This window comes from Propithecus coquereli, unplaced genomic scaffold (assembly GCF_000956105.1).
Source record: "Propithecus coquereli isolate 6110/MARCELLA unplaced genomic scaffold, Pcoq_1.0 Scaffold78, whole genome shotgun sequence".
Taxonomy (NCBI): Eukaryota; Metazoa; Chordata; class Mammalia; order Primates; family Indriidae; genus Propithecus; species Propithecus coquereli.
Window position 1 is genome coordinate 657,828 of NW_012153951.1, and position 27,019 is coordinate 684,846.

The 27,019-nt window shown below is 35.6% G+C and overlaps 1 protein-coding gene across 1 annotated transcript in view; it reads right to left on the bottom strand.

The window, feature by feature from the left end:
* Nucleotides 1-26,209, bottom strand: part of LOC105825111 (pleckstrin homology domain-containing family A member 5-like) — a 95,330-nt gene extending 69,121 nt beyond the window's left edge. The window contains exons 1-7 of the mRNA XM_012662800.1: nt 26,132-26,209; nt 25,272-25,392; nt 22,847-22,951; nt 19,576-19,648; nt 13,618-13,718; nt 10,192-10,307; nt 4,213-4,680 (exon numbers count right to left, since the gene is read on the bottom strand). Coding sequence (XP_012518254.1) covers nt 4,213-4,680; nt 10,192-10,307; nt 13,618-13,718; nt 19,576-19,648; nt 22,847-22,951; nt 25,272-25,379 — 971 coding nt within the window. The 5' untranslated portion in view covers nt 25,380-25,392; nt 26,132-26,209. The remainder of the gene's footprint in view (nt 1-4,212; nt 4,681-10,191; nt 10,308-13,617; nt 13,719-19,575; nt 19,649-22,846; nt 22,952-25,271; nt 25,393-26,131) is intronic.
* Between the last annotated feature and the right edge of the window lie 810 nt (nt 26,210-27,019).

A 27,019-nucleotide genomic window follows, 5' to 3' on the forward strand; every position in this document is an offset into this window, starting at 1 on the left:
CCTGACACACCTTGGTTGATTTGGTCATTCATAAGTTCAAGAAATTCTATAGGAGCCCTACTATGCAAAAGGCTCTAGATTAATTACTGAACTTTATCATAGGAAGGGAAGTACACTGCCAACCTAAAACACATTAAAAACTGCCCATAAACTAATGTGTACCTAATTACACTAAACAGCTCTGTCAACTGCTCTGAAGCACCTGTAATGTGCGAACTGGACCCTCTGGTAGAGATGTGTATTGAACTTGAACTGTCAACCCATCGTATGATCACTGACAGCAGGCTGTATGTTTAGTAAGTTTGGTTAATTAATGATTACAAAGTTTAAAAAGTTCTTCTGCCATCTCTGAAATCACTTTTATGGAATTTTAATAAAAATCAGCTTATCAAGCAAATGTATTTTTTTTTTTATTTCAGCATATTATGGGGGTACAGATGTTTAGGTTACGTATGTTGCCCTTGCCCTCCCCCCCAAGTCCGAGTTTCAAATATGTCCATTCTTCAGGTGGTGTGCATTCCACTCTTTGTGTATGCATATACCCGTCCCCTCCTCCCCCCTCCCCACTGCCCGACATCCAATAGATGTTATTCTTATATGTGCACTTGTGTGTTGATCAGTTAATACCAATTTTATGGTGAGTACATGTGGTGCTTGTCTTTTCATTCTTGGGATACCTCGCTTAGTAGAATGCCTTCCAGCTCTATCCAGGAGTATACAAGAGGTGCTATATCACCATTGTTTCTTAAAGCTGAATAGTACTCCATGGTATACATATACCACATTTTATTAATCCACTCATGTATTGATGGACACTTGGGTTGTTTCCACATCTTTGCAATTGTGAATTGTGCTGCTATAAACATTAGGGTGCAGGTGTCTTTCTTATACAATATCATGTGCTATTTTGGGTAGATGCCCAGTAATGGGATTGCTGGATCAAATGGTAATTCTACTTGTAGCTCTTTAAGGTATCTCCATATTGCTTTCCACAGAGGTTGCACTAGTTTGCAGTCCCACCAACAGTGCATGACTGTTCCTATCTCTCCGCATCCACGCCAACATTTATTGTTTTGGGACTTTTTGATAAAGGCCAGTCTTGCTGGAGATAAGTGATATCTCACTGTGGTTTTAATTTGCAAAGCAAATGTATTTTTATCCCATATACTTTGTAGCATTTTGAAACCTGTTTTTCAAAAACTACAATTTCCTTCGGTGATTTTCCCCAAAGAAATTCAAATTAAGCAAAGTGTGATTTACTTTTAAGTGAAAGCTTAAGCAGCGAACACTGTGAGCTCCTTCATCAGGTTTAGTGCCCCATTCACCAGCAGCTGCCTGTCAAACACCATGAAAACCCTGTCCCAGTGATGCTGCCATGAGAACAATGGCTTAAGGCACCATGCGTCTTAACAGCGCCTGGCACTCACAAAGAAACTTTAAAGCTTTGTTCACAGATGCAGGGATCTACTATTTGACAGAATATTAAACCTGTTTCTCTTCCTAACAGAACTTTAATAATAAAAGAAAGCCTTTCATAAAGTTTTTAAAAAATGAATTATATTGTGAATTACAATATGCTTCTTTCCACCAATAAAAACTTATTTCATTATAAAATACCACAACTATTTTTTTATGATAAAGTTTTATATAATAATGTAGACAATATTTTTCGATTATTAAAAGCGGACTCTAGCCATTACAAAAGAACGTCTAACTAAGAGCATTTACGGAGACTGGCAAAACAGTGAACCCAAAGATGTAGGAGGAACCCAGAGAAAAACCTCAGCTCAAAACAACCTAAAACCAGCCTTCAGAAGCTGCTGGTCTGCATTCAACAGAAAAAAGTCACAGAAAGACTTTACAAATATTAATTACAACCATTAAAGGACCTAAAACTAACATTTATACTTAACAATTAAAAAACCACCTGATTTCTAGATATTGTTCAATCTCCCTATATACTTTTAAAGTATGATTTTATCTGAGGAAAAGCGATTTTTTTTTTGAAGTGAGATTTAATGTGCTAGATACAGATTCAGCAAATCTTCTGATTTGGGTTTTTATTATTTCTGAAGTGAATACTTTACCAAGTACTTCAAACACCCTTTCTTTTTTTGCCCCCAGAACTACTTCCTGCTTTTCTGTCTAACCAAATTTTATTTATTTATTTTCCTGCTAGTAGTCTACGAGTTTATTATTTATTTTTGTCATTCTAATCAACATTAAGTAATCTAATTTTATTTATTCATCAATGCATTAATTCATTCGTTTATAATTTTGGTCCACCTGGTAAGTGAAAAGTATTATCTCATTGTTTCTTTAATGTGCAATTTCCCTGATTACTGGTAAATTTCAGCATTTATTCACATACTTTTTTCTTTTTTAAAAGATTGACAAAAATTACATATTTTCATGGGTAAAACATGTTTTGAAATATGTATACACTGTGGAATGGCTAAATCAAGCTAATTTAAATATGTATTACCTCACATATCTTATCTTTTTGGTGGTTAAGAACATAAAATCTCAGCAATTTTCAAGTATACATTGTTATGACTATATTCACCATGTTGTTCAACAGATTTCTCAAATTTTATTTTTGAAATAGTAAATATTTCTCACAATTCTCCCTTGGGAAAATTAGAACACTGAGCACTGAGGGTGGAGAAAAAGAAAACTGAGGCAAATAACACCTCACAGGAGGGTATTTTTGCAGTCTTGGGAGAGATAGATTAACAAAAGATGGAGTCAAGTGCCCAGGCATCCAGGCTTTTGAGCTACACTCTTGAAAGAAGAAAGACTTTGGTTGACAACTACAGATGTCAGCCATCACAACTTAGCAAAACTGGAGAAACGTTCCTATACCTCAGAATTTTCACTATTAAAATAAATTAATCTTCATTCAATTAAATCACCAATGTCATTATTTACTGGTTTTCTACTACTGAAAGGAGTGACAATAATTCTCTAATTATTTTTTTTTAAATTTTAGAGATGGGGTCTTGCTGTGCTGCCCAGGCTGGGGTATAATGATGTGATCATAGATTACTGCAGCAGCAAACTCCTAGGCTCAAGCAATCCTCCTGTCTCAGCATCCTGAGTAGCTTGGACTATAGTACATGCCATGAGCCTGGCTTATTTTTTTTAAAAAAAAGTTTTTTTAGAGCTCAGATTTCTCTGTTGCCCAGGCTGGTCTCAAACTCCTGGCCTTAAGCAATACTTTCACCTTAGTCTCCCAAGTATTTGGGATTACGGGGTTGAGCCATTGCACCTAGCTTAACTGAACTTTTTAATTCCTTTCTCTGCTCTCTAGCAACGCTGAAGCTTTGCATATCTAAGCCATGCCGTGCATGTCATTTTTTTGATCTTAGCTTGTATTTTACTTCTTCCAGAAACGTTTTCCTGAATTCTGAACCCTTAAGACTGTCTTGGTTGTCCCAAAATATGTCCTTACAGCACCCACTCTTCCTTCGTTGTACTTGTTGCACTATACTGTATTTACTTATCTGTCTCCTGTACTAGACAATTATTTTTGTGAGAAGCTAGACTTTATCTTTTCATTATTTTACTTTCTGGCTCTATTAGTATACAGTGGTTATTAGAGAATAAATATATGAAGAACAAGTGTACACATGAATGAACAAATGCTTAGATAATAAATTTAATACTTAGTCATGTGCATTGTGATTTAAAGAAAGCCCAGGAATGAGGCTGAGAATTAGAGAGCAACAGGCCTTCACTGCCCCCACATTACTTGTCTCAAGAAATCCTTGTAATGCACCCAGCTGCAGAAGCTGCTAATGGATGACAGTCAGAGTAGGGCAATGCGGAGGCTGGAGACAGGTTTTCACTGGCTAATCATAGCTCTGATTTTTAGTAGGTGATAGTAGCGGGGGAATAAGATGGGTGAGGTGGGAAGAATGGGCTTGCTCCCTCCCTCATGCCAAACAAACTTGATCTCTACCTATAACCCCAGGCTTGCCTGGTGTTGTATTAGGGAGGATGACTTCTTGCCATTAGCATAGATGGGTGACAGAACAATGAGAGATGGAAAAAATACTTACATCTGATGACCATAAATGAAAGATACAGCAAGGAAGCTGTAATATCTAAAATACAATTTAAATCAATACTTTTAATTGGTGGTTCAGAAACCAATCTCTACCAACACAGCACCAAAGAAACCTGGGTTCATCATGACAAGACACTTACCCTCTCGTTTCTTCTTCATGACCCCTCCCCTTCTGGATTTTAATCCACTGTTCCAACTGCTGCATTGAATTTGTTCTCTGTATGACTCGATCAGCCTCTGTGTGTAAGGGCCCTGTAGTTGGGTGGTTTCCACTTCTAATATCTGCCAGGCTAACATTGACTGCTTTGTTCTCTGAACCATTTACATTGACTGGTCTGTAGTGTGCAGTCTGAGCAGGAAACGCTGACCCACCGTCATGTTCAGATGGCAGAGAATTCAACTTTACACTATTAATTTTTGTTAAAGGTCTATCTTGTCCATCCTTCTGAAATCCGTATTTTTCAGCTTCTAATGCCTTTTTTTCTTCAAGTTTGCTTATTTCCTTATTTTTCTGATTGTTTTGAATCTCTGGTCTAATTAGCACTCTATGGTTGGGAATGTTATTGGTTTCTTTAATTGGTGCATTTTCAGATGTAATCTTGTCCATTCTGAAATAAGAGAAGAAAATCATAGTAAATAAGATGAAATAAAGTATAAGTTATTTCTGGGATTCAATGTAGGAAAAATTTGACTTATAGTTGGGGTAGGGTGGGAGAGACTGGAAAGGGTCACAGAGGACAATCTGTAGAAGTCCCCAATGCTGTGGTATGAACATTCAAGCACAACACCAGAATGCATAACAAAACGGGGAGAAAGAAAAAACAAAGCGTATAAAGTACTGGAGGATAAAAAGTGACCTGTGTCCCCACCATTAGAAATCTGGAAATAAAGCAAATAAGACTGTCCTGTGACAGTTAAACCACAAAATCCAAATATAAAGGACTGTAGTAGCTAGTATCTCGAAATAAACAACCTAGCTCCCAGCCAGGAGGGTTAGCTCATCACGAGACAAACACGAGTTTGTTGCGGAAATGTCTGCGGCAGGAAATTATAGTCTCATGCTATCAAAGATCCGAACCATATGACTAACTCTCTTTGTATTCAAGAGGACCCAAGTTTTAGAGCTCTTGGAGCCAGAATGCATGTATTCAGCTTGCAACTCTACCTCTTACTAGCTGCGTCTTTGGGTAAGGTGCAGAAAACTTACAGTTCCTGAATTTCCTCTTTGGTAAATGGGTATAATTGCACCAAGGACAGAAGGTTGTTGTAAGAACCAGAGATGAGCTAAGCAGTGACCAGCACAGACCTTACTATACCATTGTTACTCCATCTCATCAAACAATTCTGTATTGGAATCTGTCATCCCATGCCCCTCTGCCCGCTGGAAGAATGTGCCAGGAATTAATAGTATGTGTCTGGGGGGGTGGTCAGTGTTACTGCTGACTAGTATCCAGGTATTTTTGATGAGAATCAGCTTCCCCAAGCCCAATCATTTTCGGGCTCTGACAAGATCAAGCAGACTGCCTGAACCTGCATGATATGGCTAAGATCATGTCACTCTGAGAGGCCTCTCAGGAACTGGCCAAGCTTCCACATTTCATTATATAATACTGCTCCTATCGGATCCTAAGTGTGGTATTGCTGCCAATTTTTATGATGTGTGGAAAATACATACATCTATATCTAGATATTAGGTTATTAAGCATGAAATGTCCGATTTCCTTAAGTACTAAGTTTGACAGTTGGTATCTATGACATTTTGCTTTGATACTTCCTTTATTTTTTATTGTGAAGGTACATCATCAGTTTTTCAAAGGCATGTTTGGCTTGTGATTACCTTTCACATGTTTTGTAGAGCAATTTTTGTGAAACCATGGATAGGACAAAAATTTGTGTTATTTTTGAATATGAGTTCTGTTGTAGAACTAATGCAGCACAGACAGCTTGAACTATCAAGCAAATGTTTGGGAAGGATGTGGCTAATGAATGCACAGTACATCAATGGTTTGAAAAGTTCCATATTGGTGATTTTAATCTTGAAAATGAGCCACATGGGTGACCTGAAACAAAGGTAGATAATGATAAGCTGAAAGCTGTAGTGTAAGCGAATCCATCTCAACCTGTGCGTGAATTAGTAGCAAGATTTGACGTTACTATTCCAACAATATTGGACTATTTGAAACAAATTGGCAAGGTAAAGAAGATGGATAGATGGGTTCCGCGTGAATTAAATGGGCATCGGAAAAGAAATAGTCTTGAAGCTTGACTTTCTTTGCTCTTACGACATAAAGATGAACCATTTCTACAACATATTGTTAGGTGTGATGAAAAATGGATTCTTTTGGACAATCACAAGCATTCAGCACAATGGTTGGATAAAGATGACATGCCAAAACACAGTCCAAAAACCGAATATTCATCAAAAAAAAAAAAGTAATGGTGGCCGGGCGCGGTGGCTCATGCCTGTAATCCTAGCACTCTGGGAGGCCGAGGCGGGTGGGTTGTTTGAGCACAGGAGTTCGAAACCAGCCTGAGCAAGAGTGAGACCCCCGTCTCTACTAAAAATAGAGAGAAATTAATAGGACAACTAAAAATATATAGAAAAAATTAGCCGGCCATGGTGGTGCATGCCTGTAGTCCCAGCTACTCGGGAGGCTGAGGCAGAAGGATTGCTTGAGCCCAGGAGTTTGAGGTTGCTGTGAGCTAGGCTGACACCACGGCACTCTAGCCCAGGCAACACAGTGAGACTCTGTCTCAAAAAAAAAAGTAATGGTGTCTGTTTGGTATTCCAGTGCTGGTATTATCCACTACAGTTTCATGAAACCTGATCAGTTGATTATAGTGGATGTCTACTGCAACCAACTGGATGAAATGATGAGGATGCTTGCAATTAAGCAGCTGAGATTGGTCAACAGAGACAGGCCAATCCTCCTGCAAGACAATGCTCCACCACATGTCACACAAACAATGCTGCTCAAACTATAGCAGCTGGACTTGGAAACTCTCTGTCATCCACCATATTCCTCAGTCCTTGCACCAACTGACTATCACTTCTTCCAGGCTTTGGACCACTTCTTGCAAGGAAAAATACTCAATTCTTAACAAGCTGTGGAAAAGGCCTTTTGTGATTTTATCACCACTGGCTCTCCAGGCTTCTTTGCTGCTGGCATAAACAAGCTACCGTTAAGCTGGCAAAACTGTGCCGATAGTTTAGGTACATACTTTGATCAATTGTACTGCTTCTTGTTTGAGATATAATTAAACACACTTTTGATTTGAAATCGGACATTTCATATTTAATGACCTAATATATTCAACTATAAATGAAGATATATATAGATTTTAGATAGCTTGGAATATGGTCATTGAGAAAAAAAAGAAAAAAAATGTGACAAAGTACAGTTATCGACTATCCATATATTTAGATCAGACATAAACCATAGCTTCCAGGTGGGACCCAATATTAGACACTGGGAAAGTTTACTAAGATAGGCTAGGGCTTCTTTTCCTTGAAAGATAAAATTCATAGAAAATTTACACTAAAAGCATATTTATCCTTGGTAAGTTGGAGAAGGGGGAACTTAACATTGAATATTAAATACTTGAAAATATTTCTAAAATTATTTGCCTCTAGTCTATTTAAGGTACTATTTTAAATTAGAACTGTGGTGGCTTTTTTCCTATTTTTTCCAAAGATTTATCATTTAAGAAATAATCAAAAAGGTATCTATGACAATTTTTCTCTAAATAGAACAAAGGTGACTCAGGAAAGTACGCTAAGATAACATAATCAGGGGTCCCCAACCTTTTTGGCACCAGGGACTGGTTTCATGGAAGATAATTTTTCCATGGAGGTGGTGGGGAAGCTCTGCAGCCCAGTCCCTAACAGGCCATGGACCTGTGCTGGTCTGTGGCCTGGGGGTTGGGGACCGCATACATAACTAATATAAAACTTGTGATCTAACTTTAAGAAGTGACATTTAAATTATTGGAGAAAATACACTGAGATACATAAAGTGAAAATAATGGGCCTAGAGATGGAAATCATTCAGCAAATGCATATCAGATTTTTAAATTTTTTGCTGTCAATGATCTGCACACTAGGGGATTATGACATCGTAGTTTAGGTGAAATACTTGATAAATTTGGAAAAAAAGGAAGTATCTAGTTAAAAATTCCATGTTTTATCTCTTAGGTGATATGCCTTGATAAAATTTTCAGCATTCTGGCCGTACAGCAAAAGGAGCCCATTATCTTAAAACCAAGCAAACAAAATCTTCCCATACTTATGAAATGATATATTGCAATAATTAGGTATTTTCACTTTGAATGACTAAACCTAATAGCATGGGATGAAAATGCCAACAGGTAGGCTTGGTGTGATGGCTCATGCCTGTCATCCCAGGATTTTGGGAGTCAGAGATGGGAGGATCGCTTGAGGCCTGGAGTTCAAGACCATCCTTAACAAAACCCCATCTCCACAAAAAATAAAAAAAAATTAGCCAGGAGTGGTGGCACACGCTTGTAGTCCCGGCTACTCAGGAGTCTGAGGCAGAAAGATTGCTTGAGCCCAGGAGTTTGAGGTTGCAGTAAGCCATGATGATGCCACTGCACTCTAGCCCCAGCAACAGAGTAGTACCCTGCCTCAAAAATAAATACATAAAGTAATCAAAAATGCCAATAGGTTAGAGTAGAAGAAAACATGTAATTTCTACAGGATGACAGTGACTGATTCCAGGTTGGGCACCTAGGCAATATTCAATAATTCTTGGCTAACTGAGCAAATTACACCAACATAGGTGGCTGAAAATTGTATGGGCACAAAACCAATGAACTATTAGGTTGCCAGAAGTCAAACCAAATAATTCACTGTCATTTTTATCACCCCAAATTATGAGTAATTATTAGTTTTTAGAGTGATAAATTCAATAAAAGAAAATGGAAAGAAGTTCAAATTCTGAGAAAAGTATAACCTATAATATTAAAATTATATGGAAATAAATATTTTAACTATTATATTGGTTTCTGTATTCTAAACAATTCCCTAAAAATTTTACTCTGAAGTTAAAATTATTGAAGATTTCAAAGAATTCTTTTCACCTACACATCTTCCCTAGTTATTGGTGCTAACTACCTCATCTTTATGTCCATTTAGGTAATTTTTACATGAGGAACTCCATAAGCAATTTTCCTTCTATGGCTCTCAACCTAGAATATGCACATGGTTGAGGTGGTTTTTCTTAAAAACAGGTGTCCAAGAGCTCCAGCCTGGGCCCTCTTTTCTTATCTTTCCATTTTTTTGCCTAGCTCTAATTACTAGCTATTGGTTAACTTGATTTAGATTCAATATTTACAAAAATAGCATAAATATACTTACATAGATAGCGTCAACTTAAATTTTTAGCCAAAAAACTTTATTAAAATGCACACTTTGAAAAAAAAGAAAAAAAAAGACTAAAGATTTACACTGTAACAATCCCTAATTTCCCAAAAAAAGGGGGGAAAAAAAGACCAAACTTGCATGTTAGCATCTTCCTTACAAAGATATGTGCACAACTGTCACTGACAGGAAACAAAATTTAACTGCATCATAAATCTTTCTTCAAATTACAGGAATATAATTTTTTTTAAAAAAGCACATTATTCAAACTCTGTTTGTGTAGTTTGAGAAATATTTCCTCTGACTAGCCCGTAACATAACACAATTAAATTAACTTCATAAAATACATTTTCTTCTAAGATTTAGGATCTTAAAAACATTTTAAAGGATAAAAATCTGTGTAGCTTTAAGAGAACAATTAAAAATGTACTTACCGGAAATTAAAGGTAATTCTGTAAGAAGAAAGAACATTCAGTTTGAATGTTAGGATTCTGGATTCACCCAGTACACTGACAGGTGGAAATGAGTAAAGAGGAAAGGTGCGATAAAAATGCAGGTGGCATCTCAAACTAACAAAAGATGTATTAATACAGAACATGAATTGATCCTTGCTTTCTAAGGAAAAAATGGTTTCATATCATGACCATTAAAATGACACAAACTATGATAATGACATACTTGCAAGGCATGGAATAAAATGGAAGTGGAAATCACCATTATTTTTTCTACAAGCCTTTACCTTTTCACAGGTTCTGTCTGTACCAGGGCAGCATCTAACATGGCTTTCATCCACAACTCCATTTCCTTCCCTGTATCAGTGCAGAAATAATAGGTCCGCATGTTTGGGTGGGCTGCCTGATTGAAAACGACACGATCATTTTAAATAAAAATATGGAATTCTGTAAAAGAAAAAGAAAAAAAGGTAAGTGGTTCCTTACATAGATCATTGCTATTAAATTTCAAAGAAAGTAGATCTGTCTTTTATTAAATATATGATATAGAAATGACTTGAGGAAAAACATAACTACTAATCTCCTAAAAGAAATAATACTAAGTTTCCTCTCCTAACTTTACCCTCCTTTTTTTAGTTGTGTGCACTCTAAGATTAAAAAAAAAAAAAAGCGTATGGGAAGGAAAGGAAGTAAAAATAAAGCACTTAGGGTACCTGTTCCATCTATACATCTCTAGCAATTTTCATTTACTCCAAGTCACACCTCTTTATTCAAGAATAATGTTTCAGAGCAACTAGCAACAAAATTAACTGAAATATTATAGCATTTCCCACTAGTGTTAGCAATTTCTCCACTCCTCAAAAGGTGCTATTATTTTGTAGAATCCTTATAGACATCTATAAACAAACACTAAAAATTTATAAATCTTTTTAATGGGTCATTTATAAATGATTCAAAATGGTATTTCCCTTTAGTTTTTCTTTTCAAGTTTCAGAGTTAAAATGTAAATATTTTTGGGTTCAAGAGGAAGGATTATATAGCCAGTAAGTAGGATTTTTCCTCTACAGTGGTTCAATCTGCCTCTGTACCAGAGAAGCAGAAGGAAAATAAAATAAACAAGATGCTGATGGGAGACCACTACGCAAGCGGTGAGCACTGAACGCTCATCTTGACCCTTGGTCTGACAAGGCACAGATGGACAGCAGCAGTAGCTGTATCAAAGCAGAAGAGAGAAATGGTCAAGACAGGGACTCCTATGGGGGAAACAGTCTTAATTTCCATTAAAAAATGCCGGTGATGGTTCCCTATGAGACATTCAAAGACAAGGAAAAATAAAGACTATTTCAACCTAGAATAAAGGGGGAAGGATGGTGGTGGAGGATATGGTAGGGATGGTTAATGGGTGCAAAAATACAGTTAGACAGAATGAGTACTATTTGACAGCACAACAAAGTGACTGTAATTAACAGTAAGTTAGGGCATACCTTAAAATAACTAAAAGAGTAGAAATGGAATGTTCCTAATACAAAGAAATGATAAATGCCTGAGGTGACGGACACCCCATCACCCTGACTTGATTAATTCACATTGTGTGCCTGTATCAAAATACCACACGTACCCTATAAAGATATATAGCTATTGTGTACCCATAGTAACTAAAAATTAAAAAAAAAATAGAATGAGGTAAAGGAAAGAGTACTAAGTATATAGTTACCCTGCGAAATAGAGATGAGTGGAATAAATCTGGAATCATACACTTTACTCAGAGAGTTTGACAATCTGCTTTATCTAAGATGTCAAATTAGTTTCTTCAAAAATTTATTTTAGGATACAAGTAATTTCAGTAATCGCACTCATCAAAATAACTACATAACCAAGAAATCTCACTTGACTGTGTAAGAGAATAAAATTATCTATGGAAACAACTTAAAAGAAACAGCTAAATGCTCTATGTTGTTAAAATAATTAAAACCACCACCACAGTGTCATTGGACTCAGTGGAATTTTAGAAAAGTGAATAAAGACCACTGGCCATACTTGTGATCAACAGAAGGAACACTGAGCTAGTGGTGTGGTAATAAGATTCAGTTCTAGCCAAGACTAATATAAAAACCCCAACAAACCCCACACACACTTGCCATCTGTCAACTGGAAATATTTACTAGATGATGTCAAAGTGCCCAATCTAGCTTTAAGTTTCACACTTGAGTTCAATAATTGTCTATAAAGTTTCTACTTACTGTTTTGGTAAGCCATAGCATCAATGTTAACAGACCGAGTAGTAAAGTAGCTCATAAATTCACAGGAAACACCACCATAGAAGAAAGAATTTGAAACAGTAATTACCATTCTTGTTACAGATAAAATAAAATTAAAATCAAACCAAATCGTTATAGAGAAAAAACATTTAACACATGTTGTCACTTTTACTGCTATTTTAATGTTGTAGTATTTTTTTTTAGAATCTAAGAACCCAGCAAAATAGTCCCAATAGTACGAATTCAATAAATTTTTGCTAAATTGACAAGCAAACAAAAGAATTTAAACCCATGGCCAAATAAAAGTATTAATATCACACAGGTCTACATGTACATTTATAAAGCTATCATTTTAAGTTATCAGCAGTAACCTTTTATAATAACACCTCAAAACATTTAGTTCTGCTTCTCTTGTTTACACTGTTGATACAGTTTATTTTGATAAAATTAATTTAAATATCAGGCTACTTCCTTTTATCCTCAGGTCTTTGTTTAAACTACCTTCTCATTTAGGCTATCTGTTATCCAACCCCCTTAATCCACCAAAACAATGCCTTTTGCTCCCTTTTCTCCACAGCTGATAAATTAACACATTAATTAGCAAAAGTTGTACATCAGCTACAGTCCTGAGTAGTCTTTAAACGCAGATGGAAATTTAAAATGGAATCAATTCTTAACAGAATAGATATTTTCACTGTTAAACAGCAGCAGATGTTATCCTTATTTCCCTCCTTTCCCTTAAACCCTTCATACTTCTTAATTTAAAACTGACTTAAAAAATAGGAGACCTCTAGAATTTATTTTAGTCATAATCATAAAGCAAAGAATGCAGAATGGTTTTTAAAAACAACAAATTACTAAATTAGCATTAAAGTGGCCTTTACTTCAGAGTGATTCACAAACCAGCAATATGACGGACACAGGGAGGGATCAGCCAGGGGAGGGCATCTCAGGTCTGCTTGGATTTAGTTAACAGCAGATTTAAGCCTCAACCTCAATATTCTCTGTAAAGTATCTGATGATCACAATGTAGTTAGACCTAAGAACATCTCTGCAATTATTCTATAAGTTCATAAATGTATTATGTTGAAAAACTCAGTTGTCTGTTACAGTACTCTCCCCTGAAATTTATTACAAAAAAATTCAAACATACAATAACCCTGAAAGAATAGTACAGTGATTACCAGGACATCCACAGTTATATTCATCGATTATTAGCATTTTGACAAGTTTGCTTTATCCAGAACCATGTGAAAACATAGGCATGAAGACAGCTGACCCCCAAATATTTCGGCACATGCTTTCTAATTAAAGGGAAATTCTCCTACATAACCATGAGACCATTAATACAATTTAAATATAAAAAACACTATAACTGTGTTTTTGTAATAATCTATAAATTAATATCCATTTTAATCAATGCAAGTTTCAAACAGAATTAAAAGGTTTCCTTACCTTAAAAGCGTATTTGCGATTAATGTGATCCTCAGAGGTAAGCATGGCTATCTGAAAACTAGGTAACAGGATGCTTCCCAGAATACCCTCTTCTTTCTCATCTAAGAGATAATTTAACATCTGATTAGAATTTTAAATGTTTTCATGAAGCAGAATAAATTTTCTCAAAATTTTGGCCAAATCAAAAGGTTCTTGTATATAAATGAATATATTCATGTTTAAACAGTCTTCATAAGGTTTTAAATGAAAATATCAAATAGCAGAAGGATTTATATTTCTTCACTTTCAGTGAGCTTCCCTATCCTAAGCAAATTGAAAATTAGTACCACACATTCAAATCTCTGCTCAAAGGTCTCATCATCGAGGCCTGCCTTGACTACCGTATTTTCAACAATTTCTTTAACATTCCCTCTATTTTCCTTCAGGAATGTTATGATTTCCTAAACTGAATCCCTACAACATACTACAAGTTTTAGTTATTTATTTGCTTATTATCTTTCTCTCCGCACCAGAATGTAAGTTCCATGAAGATACCTTTTTAAAATTTTTTGTGGAGATAGGGTCTTGCTATGTTGCCTGGCCTGGTCTCAAACTCCTGGCCTCAAGAGATATTCCTGCCTGGGTCCCCCAAAGTGCTGGGACTGCAGGTGTGAGCCACTGTGCCCAGCCCATGAAGATAATTAGAATGACAGTAGATGGTCAAAAAATGTGTTGAATAAATGAATACACATGTGAATATATATTTTAAACTACGCTATACAAATTATACGCTTTTAAAAACTTTTAACTTTGAAGGGTTCCTTTTAGTAGTCATTCTGATACACAATAGAGTACTGCAAATAAAATTACAGGCCTATGAGGCAAGCACATAAAATATACCTAGGAAAATGAGGACACATTAATTTTGACAGCATAGATTCATTATTAACTTGCTGCTTGGGGGCAGAGATGTTTATGAAATTTGAAATACGTAGTTCATTGTTACAGACCCGCAAGACAAACTAATAAAACTGCATCAGGCTGAACTCAACAATGAGGAAAGCCATACATGGGAAATATTAATAATTCTTTTTATTATGCTTGCTGTGTGTTTTTTAAAAAAATAATCACAAACTTAACAAGGGATTTTACTTATTTCTACCTCATTTCTAGAGTATATGGTGAAGATTCCAAAAGCGAAAAAGTTGCATTAAATAAAGGTTTTCTTCTATGGCTTTTCTTCAAATAATGGAACAAAGTTTTGCTTTTATTATACTATGCTCATTCAGAACAAATCACTAATATTATTACAAAAAAGAATTAATGAAAGTGCAGATTCATTCTAAAAGGTAGAAAAAAAAAAGTTGGAAAGTAATCATCAATTATGGAGAATGAGAGAGACAATCCTAAGGCAATGAGTCACACCCTAATTTTGAATCCAATTTTATGTTTATATAAAGGATATAATCAGACACAGCTCATGAAGTCAGCTTTATTAAAAATCATTTAACCAAATACTATATTCTTCTACATCCCATAATAAAATCATACTTCCTAAAGTTGCTTCAGAATATGCAGAGGCAGGATAGCCCAGGGGGATTTCCCCGGATCACCTCACATAACTGGGGATAACACAACTTAGGCTCAAAAGATTGTAATGAGGGTTAAATGAATTAACACACAAAAAGAACTCACCACATAGTCAGGTATTCAATAAATATTACTTTTATAATATAAAATAAAAGGCATGGCATATAAAATCTTCATCATCTGTCAAATGACCATCCTAAGAGTTCTTCACTAAGTTCTTCAAATGTTCCTCATCGTGACATTCTTCTAGTACTAAACCTGACCTAAGTACCATCTTACTTTCTGTCACCTAGGGTGCTTCACAGACTGCGCCAAGCAGAGAGTAGGTACTGAGGAGTGTTTGCAGAATGAATGAACTTGCCATGGATCGGCTGAGGCCTTTTTGAGATGGCATGGCAGCCCACTTTCTCCTTCCTTCCCTTCCCTGCCACAGCTAGTAGTTCTCAGAACACTCCCCAATAAACCGCCTACATATCAATCTCCATTACAGAGTTTGCTTCCTAGGGAACAAAACCTGGGACAGGAGCCATAAGAATCTCAGCATTTTATTGGATTCAAGTGACATTTTAGGTTTTCCATTTCTACTTAGTTTTAAAGAACAAGACAAGAAATACAATCACAGCTAGGTAAATATTACCAATTTTCATTTCTAACCTGGAATACTCCAATACTCTGTTAACTCCTCTCTGATCCCGTTATTATTTTTGCATTCAAGACAGAGTTCAAACTCATTAGGATGGCAAACCAATGCCCTTTGTGCCTTCATCTACCTTTTAAGCCTTAACTCTTCCTGGGTCTTCCAGCAATACAAGTTCTAAGTATCGTTTCACAAATGCGCCAAGCATACTCATGCTTTGCACGTGGTAAGTCCTTTGCCCAAATCACCCTTCTTTCCCGATTCTTTCCTTGTACAGGACTGGCCAACACTCACTCAACCTAACTGAGCACCTATTATGACATTCTTTCCCGATTTCTTCAGCTAATTTGTGAGTTCTATAATGACAGGGGTTTATCTTGTTCATTTTTGCATTCTATTACGTAATAAGGCATCGGGTGCATCAAAAGAGCTCGCTGCTAAGCTATCACCTTAGTCTAGGCCTTTATTACCTCTACACAGTAGCTCCTAACTAGTCTCTCTGCTCCCTTCCTTCTCCTTTACAATCCATTCTCCAATAGCAGCTTGAGCAAGCTTTATAAATGTATACCAAAGCATATAATTCTTATGCTTGAAAACATCGAATTGTTTCCTCATGGCATTTACAGTAGAATCTAAGCTCTTACAGAGTCCTACATGGTGTGATCTCTATTTCTTCCTTCTCCTTTCCTATTGCTAATCTCCCAGCTCAGTACACTGGTTTCTTTCTGCTCCTTCAACAATCCCAAACACTCTCCTATCTTAGAGCCTTTGCACTATTCACTCCCCCTGCCTGGAACACTCCGCTCACTCTGGCTCCTCCTTGTAATTTAGGTCTTGCTGTCTAAAACACCTGTGCAGAGTACTGATCCAAAGAGACCTTTCCCTGTGCCTGCCTTTCATATTATAACCTTATTGTCCTAAAAGCATGTATTATGGTCTTGCTTATTTATTTGAGCTTATTTATTATCTCCTTGATCTCTCTAGAATGCAAGCTTCATGACAGCTTTCTCACACTGTCATTTTGGCAACACCTGGAATGACGCAGGTCCTGCTCAGTAAGTATCTGTTGAATGAATTAAGTTCCATGGTAAGTTCCGTCAATAGACTACAGAATAGTCTATGATTTGTTCTGTAAAATTTGGATTCAGTCAAAAGGCTGCAATCAAGGATCCAGAAGGCCACATGTGGCCTTGAGGCTGCGGGTTCCCCACCCCTGGAATAGAGTAATCCCAGTGCTCTGTCACTGTGGGCTCACTGTATGTCTGCTGTAAGGCAAAAACAGTGAGAACCTGGGCTTCCATCTGGTACTGGTTACTAACCTACTAAAAAAAACCAGCAAATCGTTTATTTTCTGTCTCATTTTCCGTATCTATAAAAAAAAAAACAAAAAACAGGGATTGATCTTAAAAAAAATTCTAACAGCACACTTTATACATCAGTAGACTGGATGCTTTGAGAGACAGAGAAGAAATGAATGGGGCCATCGTCCTCAACATACGAGAGGATATCTGGGTGGAGACAAAAACTTGTAGTTCAGAGAACAGTGATTAACAGTATCAGCTCTGGTGTCAGACTGCCTGGGTTCAAATCCTAGCCTTGTCACATCCAAGTTGTGAGACCTCAGGCAAACTATCTGACCTCTCTGTATGTCAGTTTCTTCTTATGTGAAACGAGGGTAAGATTCCCCACCTCATCAGGTAACCGTGAGGATTAGATGAAGCAGAACATCTATGTAACATACTCAGTGCAGTGCCCAGCAAATACTAAATACTCAAAAATATGCAAGCTATTATGATCGTCTTACTAAAATATGATCATTTTTATTTAAAATCTGACATTTCTTATTGATAAAATAGTGAAAATATGTATCATATACTTTTTTCCAACCATCTGAAGAACAGAAGTGGTTAAATGGTATTTCTTTCCTTTCTACATTTCTTCTTTTTTCTATTCCTCCTGTCTGGGAACTACTAAAATAAATAATACTTTGCATGTAAACTACAGGTGATTAATAATAAGGAATCGCATATTCAACATGGTTTCTGGCTCACCCTTACATTTCTGAAATAAGATTAAAAGTTTTCCTATAATAATAAAAGTGAGGAATAGCATCTTTCCATGAGCAACAGCAAATTACAAGAAATTAAGATATTTTTATATTAGAAATTAAAAACATTAGATAGTAAACATTTTATTATTCTCATGTAAAGCTTTAAACTTTCTATAAATATACTGAAAAAAAAAAGGAGGAAAGCAGAAATTACAAGCTCAGGGATAATGTCTGAGATACAACTATTAACTTTCTGAAAGAGTGGAAAATTGTAGAGTAACCTTGGCACTTAACTAAAGATAATACCACAATTGCAGCATGACCAACATCCCTATGACAAAATGCAATTTTATAGGTTTGGTTAATTCTGACTCAGCAGTACTTCTCAACCACAGTTTGCAAGAGAGTAAAACGATGAAAATAATTCTTCTAATTCTAAATATTGAAGGTTAACATGCATTATAATGCTTCAATAAACCACCACTGAATTTTGCTTTATTATCTTTCGTGTAGTCAAAAAATTTAAAAACTGCCAATTAGTTCTAAAACCCTCTGTTATATGTTGTAACTCATACTTTGCAAGAAAAGCCATAAATGATTAATTATGGGTTGACAATCTAATTCTTTTTTTTTTTTTTTGAGACAGAGTCTCACTGTGTTGCCCCGGCTAGAGTGCCGTGGTGTCAGCCTAGCTCACAGCAACCTCAAACTCCTGGGCTCAAGCGATCCTCCTGCCTCAGCCTCCCGAGTAGCTGGGACTCCAGGCATGCGCCACCATGCCCGGCTAATTTTTTCTCTACATATTTTTAGTTGTCCAATTAATTTCTTTCTATTTTTAGTAGAGACAGGGTCTCGCTCTTGCTCAGGCTGGTTTCGAACTCCTGAGCTCAAACAATCTGCCCGCCTCAGCCTCCCAGAGTGCTAGGATTACAGGCGTGAGCCACCGCGCCCGGCCGACAATCTAATTCTTTAGTGACAGTTTCCAACCAAACTTTAAAGTAGGGAAGAAGGAGAGATCATCCAGATTCATAATTGTATATTACAGCTGAAGCAGATTTCTCTGAAGAGCACCACCTAGGTGTGCCTTTCATTGGCAGGTACCAAATTTGTAGTATCTAAGAGATCCGTGTGGTATATGAACAGAGACTTCTCTATACTTTTATTTAAAATGGTATTAATCAATCATTAATTAATCAGAGAAGTTTTGTCTTTGTTTAGTTAAAAAGAAAGGGTTCAAAATAAATACATGTCTTTGTAATTTATTTTTTCATTTGCTTACATATCATAGTAGCTCCTAACATTCTAATATCACATGCTGGGGAGCAAAACTGGGTGTTCAATGGATCCATAACTAGAAAATGACATGTGAAAAGAACCTCCATAAAGTACGGATTTTATGGATTAAGCACTGAATTCAAGGACATCATTACAGAGTAAAGATTCATATGCTCCTTATGTACAACAAATCATATCATGGAAAATGGACTAAAACTCACACTAATCTGAAGCACTATACTGTATCCTGTCATACCCCTAAAACTCAGAAATACATGTCAGTGAAGAAAAGATTTTCTTGATACTTCTATTGATAATAAAATAGCAAGGAATTATAACATTTTTTCTTTAAAAAGTATCTGATACTTAACATATATTATATTATAATTATAAAATAATACACTAAGATAGTTTATGGAAAACTTACCTCTATAATAAAAGAGGCAAAGGTCAGAAAGCACGAACCAGCGTTTCTTCCACAGCTTCATGCCAGTACTGTCCTGCATTAATTAAGATCAGCACATTTAAAGGGATTTTTCTCATTTCAAACAATAAAAACTCACTTCTGGTGTGTTTACTTAAAATAAGCTGTTAAAACAAAATATGTTTGATATGTGTATAACATCAGCTATAAAAGGCCAATCGTAATTTTGGAGGTAGCTTTCTAGGAATTTGTATTATATTAAGATACTCCCAAGTAGACTGGTCTCTAAAAAGTAATACTGTCATGTAAAGAAAATATATTGAAGCAATTTGGTTTCATATTTGTAAGCAATTTGGAACTCACAGTTCTGAATACGCACGTCTACTAGGATGAGAATAATGTAACCATTCAGTAGTGTGTGCATTCTGGTAAACCAGATTTAATAAATATGTTAATCTTCAGCAAGATGAAAAATATGTGAACTGAAATTATTCCAAAGATAATATGATTTAAAATGACTATGAATGAAGAAACTTTAATATACAAATACATTTCATAAATGTTGTTTCTTCTTATGTCTACAATTTAGGTTTTGCTCATCCTGCAGACAAGAATGTCTATCTGGCAGCTATTTCTAAATAATTTAGTTCATTCAAATACCTGGCTCAAACAAAATAACAATTTTAATAAAAATTACTTTCCCATATGCAATAAAACAAAATTAAACAGAGAAAATTAAACAGATACTCCCCTCTCAAAAAAAGCAAAAAAGAGGTCAGTTTGGATGTGCACTGATTATTTCTTAATTTATTCTTAGTTGGAAGAATCATCTAATAATGATTATAGAACTACAGAAATTAACAGGGGTAAAATCTCTCGAAATAAAAGATTTGTCCTTAAAATTGATAGCTATGCCAAAAAAGGGACAAAAAAGTTAAATAGTATACAGTATTTTCAGTTTCTTAATCATATTTGAATTACAGAAGAAATTACAGATAGGGGGCCCTGCAAACAAATATTTTCTTCAATTACACATATATTACAAAATAAACACTTAAGTTAGAGAAACTACTTGGTAACACTTTTGCAATGCTAAATTAACCAGGGATTGAGAAACAAGAACAAGAACTATTTTAAATAAGAAGTGCAATATACTCTATTAGGCTCAATATTGCACTGAACTATCCAAACATAATTTGGACTTACAAAGACTAGTGAAAAAAAACATGGAGAAATTCTTTTCTTTTTTTTTTTGAGACAGAGTCTCACTGTGTTGCCCAGGCTAGAGTGCCGTGGCATCATCCTTGCTCACAGCAACCTCAAATTCCTGGGCTCAAGCGATCCTCCTGCCTCAGCCTCCCGAGTAGCTGGGACTACAGGCATGTGCCACCATGCCCGGCTAATTTTTTCTATATATTTTTAGTTGTCCAATTAATTTCTTTCTCTTTTTAGTAGAGACGGGGTCTCGCTCTTGCTCAGGCTGGTTTCGAACTCCTGAGCTCAAACAATCTGCCCGCCTCGGCCTCCCAGAGAGCTAGGATTACAGGCGTGAGCCACCATGCCCGGCTGAGAAATTCTTTTACTATAAACTAAGTATGCAAAAATCTTTCAGCTTGATAAGTTCAAATGTCAGATGTTTAAAATATAGTGAATGGTCTTCAAATACAAATTGTGAGTTTTAATGAATAAAAATTATTAGATCATCTGAAAGCAATTAGCGATATTTACCAGAATAGATTGGTACCATCAATGAACTAATATTTAACTTGCTTTGTATCACCTGCATATACGTAGAATCAGAGAGACAGAATAAAGACAAAGGCTTTGAAGACTGAGTATATCACCTCAATTATCTGGTAGTCACTTACCTAAAGCCTAGCTGCAAATCAGAAAGTAAATAGCCTTTAAGTAACAAAAATGATGTAAAAGTCCAAGGAAGTAATGTGCATGCATCCTTACTAATTCTAAAACTAATGATAAGGTTCCAAAAAACTTAATTATCAAGTTTCTCAGCCAATGCAACAATATAAACCCCAACTTAACAGCATGTCTGAAAGTGAACGCTGTACGAGTAAATTAAGAAAAATAAATAAATGGAATGCAGCACAAAAACTTAAGAGCAAGAGAGAGTAGTCTGATAGTATAGAAGCAAAATCTGAAAAAAAATCAGAAAAATCTGAAATTATTATCAGATTTCTCTATAAATAAAGGTAGGGAAGTATATATAATAATTATATATTTCTCCAATAATTTTTATTGGAGACAAGAGTCTTGCTCTGTCATTCTGGGTAGAGTGCATAGCTCACTGTAACCTCAAACTCCTGGGCTCAACAGATCCTCTTGCCTCAGCCTCCCAAGTAGCTGGAACTACAGGCGCATACCATGATATCCAGCTAATTTTTCTATGTTTAGTAGAGACAGGCTCTCTCGCTCTTGCTCAGGCTGGTCTCGAACTCCTGAGTTCAAGCAGTCCTCCTTCCTCGGCCTCCCAGAGTGCTGGGATTACAGGTGTGAGCCACCGCGCCTGGCCTCTCTAATGATTTTTATACAAACAGAAAAATGAACAATATCCTTGCATTTATTTATTTACATCCACTTTGACATTTAAAAAGTATTTCTGTGGGGTTATTTTTAGTGTGCTATTCCTAACATTTTCATACATGATGTATTTATTTATTTATTTATTTATTTTGAGACAGAGTCTCACTCTTTTGCCTGGGCTAGAGTGAGTGCCATGGTGTCAGCCTAGCTCACAGCAACCTCAAACTCCTGGGCTCAAGCAATCCTTCTGCCTCAGCCTCCCGAGTAGCTGGGATTACAGACATGCGCCACCATGCCCAGCTAATTTTTTCTATATATTTTTAGTTGGCCGATTAATTTATTTTCTATTTTTAGTAGAGACGGGGTCTCGCTCTTGCTCAGGCTGGTTTCGAACTCCTGAGCTCAAACAATCCGCCCGCCTCGGCCTCCCAGAGTGCTAGGATTACAGGCGTGAGCCACCGCGCCCAGCCAACGTATTTATTTTTAAATGTAGAAATACCTGTAGCAAACACACACACACAATCTCTGTTCTATGTAATGTCTATTCCCTTTTCTGTCTTCATTGTTTCTTTGACATTCTTCAGGGATAATAAGTGGTCAAAGAATCTGCATGACTTCTCCACAGTTCCTTCTCTATTTTATAGATATTATGTAACTAACTTAGGTACGTTCAGTTCAAAAGGTTCCTTCTAATTCTGTCCTTTGTTTCACATCAAACAGAAAAAAACAATACCTGTTTATAAAGCCAACCTCGTCTGACCACAGGTGCATTAGGGTTCCTTTTAATTGAATTTGACCGCTTTCCAAAATTGTGAACTTTTTTTGAAGCCCGTGAAGTCTAAATAAGAAAAAAGCATGATCAAAAATGTGGTATTAATGCCTAGAGATCTGAGCTTATTTTCATCTTCATATTTTAATCTCTTTTCAGATTTCCCCAAGACTTGCAGGACTTACATCTTTTCAGATAAATTATTACAATTCCACTTTTGCTGGCTTAGTTGTTTCAAGTGTAAGAATTCTGCACAAAGAATTTTCCCCCTAGGATATCACAAGTTTTATAATCTCTCCTTTTAAAATCTGGACATACAATTTTTAGAAAGACACAGTATGTAGCAGTATTTTGTCCTACTTGCTATATAAAATGAATAGACCTTGAGTAAAAATTATTAACAAATCTTTAAACACACACGAAAAGATAGAACTCTTTGCTTTACATCTGCAGTTAGTAGGGTTGGTTCAATTAAAGAAAGTTAACAGCATTCAGTTAGAGGAAAAATACTCAGATATTAAACATATCACATCAAGTCAAAACAAGACTGTAAGGGGATCTGCTTAAAGCCATGTAGTATTTTCCTCTTTATGGACAACTCTAAACTTAAATGATACCAGACAAATGATGTTTATTACTATATTCTTGAAAGTACACATAAGGATATACAATCTTTTAAAATACTGCTACGTTTATCATGAAGATTTATTTTGGCAGGAATTGTACTGGTATCCAGCAAACATAAAGACAATAAAGCTGAATTTGAATTTCTCTATAAAAGGTTAAGTAACATCAAATTATCTCTTACTTTTCAACTTATCTAGAATCTTAGGAAATCTAGCATATTTCATTTGAATTTTGGTTTGTGAAGCTTTTCTTAGGACATAATAGAATTTTAAGGCCCAATATCAACATTTTTCCTAAAGCAGGTTTCCTTGATAAATTTTAATTTACTTTCAAACAGACAATGATTAAACACAGTATAAAACTCGAATGGTATTAACACAAAAAGGATATACAAGGACCAGTCTACTTCTCACCCCTTGGCTGCAGCACCCAGCCAACCCCGCTCACAACCCGGTGTGGCAAGCAATACCACTGTGTTTTTGTGTGTGTTTATCCATCTAAAATAACTGCTGTCATAGTTATGAAATATCTCTTCTTTCTCAAATGATTACATTTATAATACCCACTCTTCTGTTCTACTACTTCTTGCAGCTTGTTGTATAAACAGAATGCCTATTTATATACCCACACTCTTGTCAACGTGCTGTGCTATAAAACTTTCTGACCTCTGCAAATCTGATAAGTGAAAAATGGTGCTTTTCCTAGTTCTAATTAATATTTTTCATATTAAAGAAGAGGCTGAGCACCTTTTTTCATATATTTAAGAGTAAATTCCATTTTCCTTTCCAGGAAACTGATTTTATATAATTTTAAAACTAGGTCATAAGCCCTTTCCTTATTTAAAAAAATTTTTCTTTTTACTCATGTTCTCCAAGAGTTGGAACCTTTTCTTATTGATTCATAGCATTTTAATTATAAAGGAATTATTCTTTAATTGTCATATGAATTGCAGATATTCTGCATGCATGATAATTACATATGGCTGAATTTTTCATTGTTTTATATTATTACTTTTGGGTTTTATGTCATATTTAGGAAGTCCATCTATACTCTGAGCTTATTTTTTTTAAATCTCCTATTGTTTTTTCTAGTGCTTTTTAAAATATTTCAGTAACTGATCCATTTGGAAAATTTTTGGTGTAAAGTGTGAGACACAGGTCCAGCTTTCTATCCAGTGGCCCTCAACGCATTTATCAATTTTTCTAGATTTTAATTAAAATAGATTAATGAAGCATTATGCTTAATTATTCTGTCTGCTGTATATTATTTAATAAGAATTAGAAATTTTTTACATTATTTGAAAATTTACATTTACTTGTAATATCTTTTAAATTAAAAAATACTATTATAATTACCTATTATTCATTTCCTTAAAATAAATAATTTACAATTACAATTGTTTTACTATGGAAAAATGTCTCCTCAATCTAACCATTCTTAGCCAGAAAATGTGATTTCTAGGATATTATATTAATCTTCACCTTTAAAACTTAAAAGTGCTCACTCTCTGACACAAACATTATATTTGTAAAATTATTCAAAATCTAAACTCAGCATTTAAAAATATGTAAGTCATTAAATTACAGTCTTAATTACACTGTATTTCAAGATATTGCTTTATATATCAGTTACCTCCAATGTAACTCAATTCATGTAATAATAAAAATGTGATGATTTCTGTATAATTCTAAGTCCATTATGAGTAACAGTAATAGATATTGACTACTACTCATCAATAATTAACAGTAGCAAAATAACTTACTCTGCCTACAGGGCTCATTGGATGCACTGCGTAATCCGAAGTCATGTTATAGTTAGAAGCTTCATTTATCATACTTATAGGTCGTTCCTTCTTTTCTTCAGACGTCATGGTTGCAACGGTCCTGAAAATATAATATGTCAAAACGCTAGAACTCGCTGTGTATGTAAACTGCTTAAAATAACACTTCCCTCGTTACTGGAGTTAACAATGTTGGCATTCCACTTTTTCACTGTAGTCGGATCCTGGCTTCTCTAGAGTCAGAGCTTAATATTGACAACTATAAACATTTCTAAGCCTAAAATAAGTTAATATCATGTTTATTTTAATAGGCATTATTGCAGATATTCTGCTTGGTCACCCAACTGGAAAATCAAAAATGAATTACAAGATTAACTAGTCTAATATTAAAAGCAATAATAGCAATAATTATTATTTGTGAAGAGCTTTATAGTGCATGAAAAATTTTTACACATATATCATTTAATGCTTGTAAAAATTCTGTGAAATGGTAATTACCACTATCCTGATTTAAGGATAAGAAAACTGAGCTCAAATTAGTATTTAATAATTTGACCAAGTTTACACAGTTCTCTAAGCTTGCATCCTGGGCTCTTGAGCTCACTACCTGAATTTGAACTATAGTAAAAGCAGCTTCTGAAATTACATTCCTCATGAAAAAAATGTTGAAGTCGGATTTCTATACTATACACATAGTAAACAGCTGGCATTCTGTTATTATATGTGACTGCAAATGTCTGGATAAGAAAACTGTCAAATTATACTGAATTTAATATGGATAACAGCAATTTCAATGTCAACACCATTCTGAATATAGGCATTTCATGAAACTCTTTACTTACTGTTCATTCACTACAAAAATACAATTGTCCTGCGATGGTTGTCCTGTGACTGGATGTTTGCAGGTCACTTTCCTTTCATTATGGCTGCAAGACGAATAAAAGAGAAAGAGAACATACAGGTACATAAATACTCATTTCTTTATGGTAACCCTTCTCAGTCTGACCTCAATCCTTTCTTTTCACTATTTATAAACAAAGCTATGTTGATTTGCCTCATGATCACTGTATTTTACACCTCACGGGTAGGTCATGAAAAATAAGTATGAGCATCCAGCTACCTCCACTGTTTTATGGTCCACTTTGGGCACATTACAGAGACCTAATCACCAATTCACATATGGGAGAAAAAAATCTAACAGTAGTACTATACGGGCAGCAGCACATTAAAAAAATAAAAGGTTCTGAAAGAGCATAATTTATTATGTTTCTGTTTTACAAAAGAATCTTTAAGTAAATAATGTAATAGGATTGATTTTTGTGATACTTGAGGAAGGTATGCTGTAGATAAATGGAATCTGAAGGAGAAACAAGGCTGGGCGCGGTGGCTCACGCCTGTAATCCTAGCACTCTGGGAGGCCGAGGCAGGAGGACTGCTTGAGCTCAGGAGTTCGAGGCCAGCCTGAACAAGAGTGAGACCCCGTCTCTACTAAAAATAGAAAGAAATTAGCCAGGCATCATGGCACGTGCCTGTGGTCCCAGCTACCTGAGAGGCTGAGGCAGGAGCGCTTGGGCCCAGGAGTCTGAGGTTGCTGTGAGCTAGGCTAATGCCACGGCACTCTAGCCCAGGCAACACAGTGAGACTCTGTCTCAAAAAAAAAAAAAAGGAAAAACAAAAATCTAAGGTAAATGAAATGTAGAAACAACAGAAACAAAGAAAAATCTATTTGT